Source organism: Octopus bimaculoides, chromosome 2 (assembly GCF_001194135.2).
Source record: "Octopus bimaculoides isolate UCB-OBI-ISO-001 chromosome 2, ASM119413v2, whole genome shotgun sequence".
Lineage (NCBI taxonomy): Eukaryota > Metazoa > Mollusca > Cephalopoda > Octopoda > Octopodidae > Octopus > Octopus bimaculoides.
Window position 1 is genome coordinate 34,525,316 of NC_068982.1, and position 7,025 is coordinate 34,532,340.

Here is a 7,025-nt window from a genome sequence, read left to right on the forward strand (position 1 = left end):
TGTGTGTGTGTGTGTGTGTGTGTGTGTGTGTGTGTGTGTGTGTGTGTGTGTGTTTCTCGCGTGTTTTCGTTCGTACCCCACAAATACTTGCCAATCGGTCTTGGTTTGTTTATATCCCCTTAAACTTGCCATTCCGCTAAAATGATCGATAGAATATGTACCACACTTAAAAAACAATTGCTGGGGTAGATTTGTTCGATTAAACCATTCATTGTGGTACCCCAGTATGGTCGTAATCCAAAAACTGAAACAAGTAAGAAATAAAGATATCAAATTTCGAAAAGATAATCTCAGTTATATGAAAGCTAGGCAAATATGACTGAGTAAACTATTGCAGTTTCTGATTCATTTTGTCTCCTACAGAACCTGTTGCTTTGAAAACTATTTGAAGTCCTTATATGTACTGTAGAGGTTGTGATGGGCTATTGAGGAGTGATCTATTTCAGTTCAATAGTTTAAAGGCGGGCTTAGAGAATACTTTGCATGCTCGAAACAATTCATCACTTTCTTTTGTTGGCAAAAAGACAAAGATTTAGGAAAGCCTTTTTTCCCCTGGAGTTTGGTGAGATATCTGACTATTCATTTTAAAAGGGCGAGTTCCAGGACTGCTGAATTCGATGGGTTCACCTGCTATATTTTTGGATGTCATAGACACTAAACCATTGTATTACCGGATATTCTTGTGGGACTAGTTCATGAAGTGCAGACGGTGGAGCTTTAAGAGAAGCAATAATTCAATCGAATTATATCACAATATACACTAAAGTTCATTGCATTTCCTGTTCGCATAATTAGAGTGAACAACTTAAATGATTTTACTGATACTTTTTGTTTTTTATTTCGATGAATCAACGATGTTGTTCCTATGCATTAACCTTGTTGCTTGACTAATTTTGGAGATGACTTCCTCTATCTTTGGTTATTGTACCCGTTTCACGTTTCACTATGTGGATTAGTCTATATTTAGATTAAGTAATTGCATTTATGGTTTTTATGTGTAATGTATGCTCGGCTCGTCACCCACAGTGTTTTCTATCCATAACCTGGTGCTCAATGTCAGTGCATCGCTAGTGATTACACTATATATTTGGACGTTGATATTTTTGTATGCCTTAGTGAGGTATTCATATTTTGTCGGCAGTGAGGTATTCATATTTTGTCGGCAGTGAGGTATTCATATTTTGTCGGCAAATTTGAAATTCTACAGACTGAATGGATATTTAATGTATGAATTTGGTTCCATAATTTTCTAATGTTAACATTTCTCCACTTTTTTAAAGTATCGATGAATATTATTTCAAGTTTTTCTAAGATTTTAAGCAATAATGGGTAATTACCGAACGAATGTTTTCATTATATAGTGAGAAATTTCTAGAACCATATTTAAAGTGAGAAATTCCTAGAACCATATTTAAAGTGGTAATACTATTTGTTATTTTCCAAGTGATATATATTCTTTTATTATTTTACTGGTTTCAGTCATGGTATCACGGGCTTTCTAGACACGACACTTACAATTATAATTCTTACTTCTAGGTTTTAAAAGTTACGTGATTTTGTATTTCTTCTATATACAATCTATACTCATTAAGTAGTAATTGTTAAAAAAAAGAAAAGAAATAATTTATGAAAAAGAAGAGGATAGAGTATCGATAAAAAATTATATTGGAGCAACAAGGGAAAATTCAAATCTAGATAAAGTTAAAACATATGACATCTTTCTGTAACTTATATAGAGTTGGGTAGACTGAAACTGTGGAAGCTTGTCAGATTGACTAAGCATGTTTTAAACAGTAGATTCAAACTGTTGTCAAGTTTAACCCCTGGATTATGTGTGCATATAATACCGCCCATTCTGGAGCAAACATTCAGGTCTTCACTCCAGTGTGAAGGACTAATCGATAGCGACGCGCTGTTTCTTACTGAAGCAGCCTGTAAATTTTTCATTCACCAACCTAAGAGGCCCTACAAAATGTCATGGGCGCTGCTTTCTTTCCTCTGGTAAGGTTATGCTTCAGTTTCATGTGTGCAGTTAAAAGCAAAATGGTTGAAGGGAAAAAAATTCCAAACTTGCTATCTGTGTGTAGTGTTTCTTCAAATTTACTTCAGGCATCGGTCAGAAAGCATTTTCCTGCGAGTTATTCAGATGCCAGAAATAAGTGTTAAATTTTCTGTGGTTGCTGTCAGTTGTAGATTGTCAATCAAGCGATATGGAATGTCAATGTCCCATTCGTAATCTACATTTAATTAGAAGTTCCCGTTTTGTCTTCTTTCTACATTCATATACTATGAAAATATTTTGAAAAGATTTTGTTTGTAAGCGGCATTGCATCAATTGCTTTGACACATACACATACACGTACACACACGTATGTATTGATTGTCCACGAATTATAAATGTAATGTTCCAATATATATCAACAGCAATGGATGCAACCGAAGAAAAAGGCCGCTGCTTATTCCTTTGGAACCCGTCATTCACCATACGTTGCTCCAGTATTTACTGAATTTGACGAATAAAATTTCAATTAATCGTAAGTAAATTTTTTTCTTTGTCTCATTCGTCCCATTCTTTGTCTAACATTCATGCAAGCATTAATTCATTCATTCACTAACTCATTTATTCATTCATTAACTCATTCATTCATTCAGTAACTCTTTCATTAATTCTTATTATTTATTCGTCATCAATTTTCTGTTGCACCTACATTTCTCTAATGAAACCGATATCCATTCAGCTAATTTTGGAAAGCAAATAATAAGCTCATAATGTTGAGGAATAGGAGAATATCAATATTTTCTAACATAGGCGCAAACCCAGACTTTTGGGGGGAAGAAACAATCTATAGCGCTGATTCCCGTACTCGACTGCAACTTTATTTTACTGACTTCGGAAATATGAAAAGCAAAATTGACATCGACAATATTTGAATTCCAAACGCAAAGAGAGCACAAACCGCAAAATATTTACTCCTAAAGCACTTACCAGGCAACCATGTTTTCAATTACATCACAGAACACCTGTCAAAGATGGGTATAGTAACGGTTTGTAGCAAAAGCATTTAATCCGACTCTTTAATAGTTCTATTTATCTGCAAGCCTTTGCAATGAGAATAATGTTGAAAGTTATGTCTGTGGCATTCTGATGTGGTACGAAGGTCATAATCATTTGTACAATATACTTCGTAGTTAATTCATAAATGTGGACTGTAGCTGTCATTATTGCAATGAAAGTAATAATGGTTTCAAATTTTGGCACAAGGCCAGCAAATTCAGAGGAGGACGTAAGTCGATTATATTGACCGCAATGTTCTACTGGTGCTTATTTTATCGATCCTGAAGGGATAAGGCAAAGTCTACTCCGGCGATTTGAACTCAGAACGTAATGACAGATGAAATGACTCTAAGCATTTTGCCCGGCGTGTTAACGAATTGGCCAACTCGCCACCTTTACTGCGAGAGTAACAATCCTTTCTATTATAGGCGCAAGGCCTGAAATTTTGGGAGAAGGGGATAGCCGATTACATCGACCCCAGTGCTTGACTGGTACTTTTTCCATCGACTCCGAAAGGATGAAATGCAAAGTCGAAACTTGGTGAAATTTGAACTTTGAACGTAAAGATGGGCGAAATACAGTTAAGCATTTCCCGGCGTGCTAACAATTCTGCCAGCTCGCCGCCTATAACTACGAGAATAATAATGAAAATTATTTCTGTGACACTCTTATGTGGTGCGAAGATCATGATAACTTGAATGGGTGCAGTATATACTTGGTAGCTAAGTCATCAATGTGGACTGTAGGTGTAAAGTGACGTAATCAGGGAAATTTGGCACAATTCGTAATATTTGCTGGTATTTCGTCCGTTATTACGTTCTGAGTTCAAATTCCGCCGAGGTCGACTTTGCCTTTCGTCCTTTTGGGGTCCATTAAATAAGCACCAGTTAATCACTGGGATCGATGTAATCGACTTACACCCTTCCCCAAAATTGCTAGCCTTGTGCCAAAATTTGAAACCTTTATTATTGTTATTATTTTTCAGCCGTCTTATTGCATGCTTTCACCGCCAAGCCAAGCGCAACATTGTGCACCTTAGGTATGTATAGTACTTTGTTTTCGTTCTGAATTTTCTACTGCGTTGAAATAACTCTACATAATGCATAGGTGAAGGCGTGTGGCTTAGTGGTTACGGTATTCGACTCAGGTTTGTAAGGTCGTGAGTTCAATTCTCGGCAGCGCGTTGTGTCCTTAAGCAAGACACTTTATTTCACGTTACTTCAGCCCACTGAACTGGCAAAAATGAGTAGTACCTATATCTCAAAGGGCCAGCCTTGTCACACTGTGTGTAGCACTAAATCTCTCTGAGAACTACATTAAGGGTACACGTGTCTGTGGAGTGCTTAACCACTTGCACATTAATTTCACAAGCAGGCTGTTCCGTTGATCGGATCAACTGGAACATACGTCGTCGTAACCGACGGAGTGCCATAAGATAACATAGCGTATCATTTTTGTAATATCTGAAGTGTCTGGTAGTGTATATACTATGCATGTCTTTAGTTATTTATTTGTTTGAATATATTTTAAAATCATTTCCAAGCTATCTGTTACCATAAGAGTAGTTTCTGTTTTCACTCACTACATTTTGGTTATCTCTATAACTAGATTTTATATTTGAAAACATTTTCCAAGCCCTTTAGTGATGCATTAAAATCATTTAGAATTGTAACTTCGATTAGCAAGTAGTCCTTTCCTGGTTGTCCTTGAAAACTATATTCTGATAGCTTGACATGGGCTTGTAGTTTTCAGAGTTAGTCGTCTCTTTAATATTGAGGAGTGTTGTGGTTTTCTTTAGTATTGAGGGATTTGTTGGTTTGCTTTTCAGTGTATCCAGTCAGGTGATGTCCTCGCTTCCGTTTGTATCAACATGTCTCTTAGGAACTTGAGATTCTAAGTTATATGTTTTAACCGTAAATTTAGGGTCTTATATATTCCTGGCACTTACCAGTTTTTATGTCGCTATGATGGCCCATAGCCAGATATATCGTTCGTTGTTTAGATGTGCGGTTTGCTGATTTAAACGGCTTCATTTGTTACGATTCATTCACTGATCATGTTCCTTCTCACAATTCTACAATGTCTTCATGCTGTTGGAGCTGCAATATTTCTATTTCATTCAAATTCTGCTGAGGTCGACTTTGCCTTTCATTCTTTCGGGGTAGATAAATTAAGTACCAGTTGCGTACTGGGGTCGATCTAATTGACTGGACCCCTCCCCAAAAATTTCGGGGCTTGTGCCTAGAGTAGAAAAGAATATATCTATTTTATTTTTACGTAGCTCTTTTGTCCAACAAAAAAAAAAAGAAGACAAATGAGAAATCCGTGACAGATTCTTTGTGATTAATCGAAAATTCTTGTTCTAAGCTACCTTTGATTTTGGATTCAATATATTTTTCGAAGCATTTGTCTCTTCTTTCTACAGTTGTGTCGTTTCGTCATTAATTTTTTTAAAGCTAAAGAAATTTATGTAAATTTTTAATCGTTTTCTGTATGTTTGCTTTCTATACTGTTTGTTTACATTTTGATATTTTTCTATTAGTAGATCTCAGAGAATTCAGAGTAACTTTTGCACCTAAAGATTTGCTACACATACATATATTATATTTAACTTAGTGATATTGACTTTTGCGTTAATCATTAGGCACTCTTTTGTACCCCCTAAAGATTACTATATCTGGTCTTCGTTGCTCTAACACCTGTCTGTCTGGAAGTCAAAGCCCCAGAGGATTTTTGCATTTCCCTTGTTGTTCATTACCTTTTCCGGTGTATGTTGGTACCAAGCACCCGTAACCTCATAACCATACTTACAGCGTAGCAGCCAGTGGAGGTTTTGGGCTACCTTGTCGTGTCTACGCTTGTACTCTTTCTGCGCAAAACTTTCACGAGCACTAATAATATGAGTCATGCTTTCGGCCCTCTTCCCAAAAATTCTGCAGAGGTCCGTTGCATTTGTGTGGTATATGTTCTTTTTCACTGAGTTGGTGTTCAATGCCTGGTCCTGGGCAGCGATAATTAAACTTACAGTATTCTTTTTTAGGCCACCCTTGTTGAGTCACCTCCATGATGCTTCCTGATCTCTTAATTTGTTGGTTTCACATTGGAACTGACCATGTAATTCCATACGGAGTAGGGTTTCTTCTCTCTCGTTGGCTGTTCTTGATCGGAATTCATGAGCACTCTCAAGTTCATATTTGTTAACTCCTGCACTAGCAGCATACTGTAGCAGGTCTTGTTTGCTGTTTACCAAGTATTCTGTCATGTATCTTCTTTCAATGTTGATGTACTCCCATGCACTAATCAGCCCACGTCTACCTTTACCTCACTTCATGTAGAGCCTGTGTACATTTGCCTTAGGGTGGAGGGGACTGTGCATTTTCATTGTCTTTTGGGTAGTACGATCGAGTTGGTCAATCTCCGCTTGTGTCCATTTCAGAACGGGTGCACCTATAGCGGGCAACAGCCCCTATGTTGATGGCTGTCATAAGGTTCCTTGAGTTGAAATTTGATTTCAAGAGAAGCTTGAAACGCTTGAAATATGCAGTGATGACCTTGTCTTTCATTTCTTTGTACAAGATATTGTCCAGCTCTAGGATCCCAAGGTACTTGTACCCATCATCATCCAGGTCTTCCATTCTCTCTCCGTTTGGCAATTCTATGCCACTACAATTTACTCTTTTTGCCCGCTTCAAAGTATTATTATTATTATTATTATTATTATTATTATTATATTTTTAAAAAGATTGACGTAACTTTTCACGAAAGTAAATAGTCAAGACGAAGAGCGCGATTCGATTGTATAAATGTTTTATTCGTTGAACAATATTTCGACAGTACGTCTGTCTGTCAAGTTCAAAACAAAAGGTGATTAAAAATTCAAAATTTCAGAAACCTAAACGTTAACTATGAACGAGAGTAACCAGCGTCCATATGTTGATGGAATGACATCATCAGTTTTTAAGTTTTATAA

General features: G+C 36.7%; 1 protein-coding gene across 5 annotated transcripts in view; it reads left to right on the top strand.

The window, feature by feature from the left end:
- Positions 1-7,025, top strand: part of LOC106879529 (outer dense fiber protein 3-B) — a 26,863-nt gene that overhangs the window by 17,520 nt on the left and 2,318 nt on the right. For 4 of the 5 annotated variants that reach the window (XM_014929156.1, XM_014929153.1, XM_014929155.1 and 1 more), the window contains exons 6-7: positions 2,425-2,534; positions 4,041-4,094. In XM_014929156.1, the coding sequence (XP_014784642.1) occupies positions 2,425-2,520 (96 nt within the window). In that variant the 3' untranslated portion in view covers positions 2,521-2,534; positions 4,041-4,094. Of the gene's footprint in view, positions 1-2,424; positions 2,535-4,040; positions 4,095-6,491; positions 6,658-7,025 lie in introns of all 5 variants that reach the window. The other variant, XM_014929154.1, reaches the window with a different exon arrangement.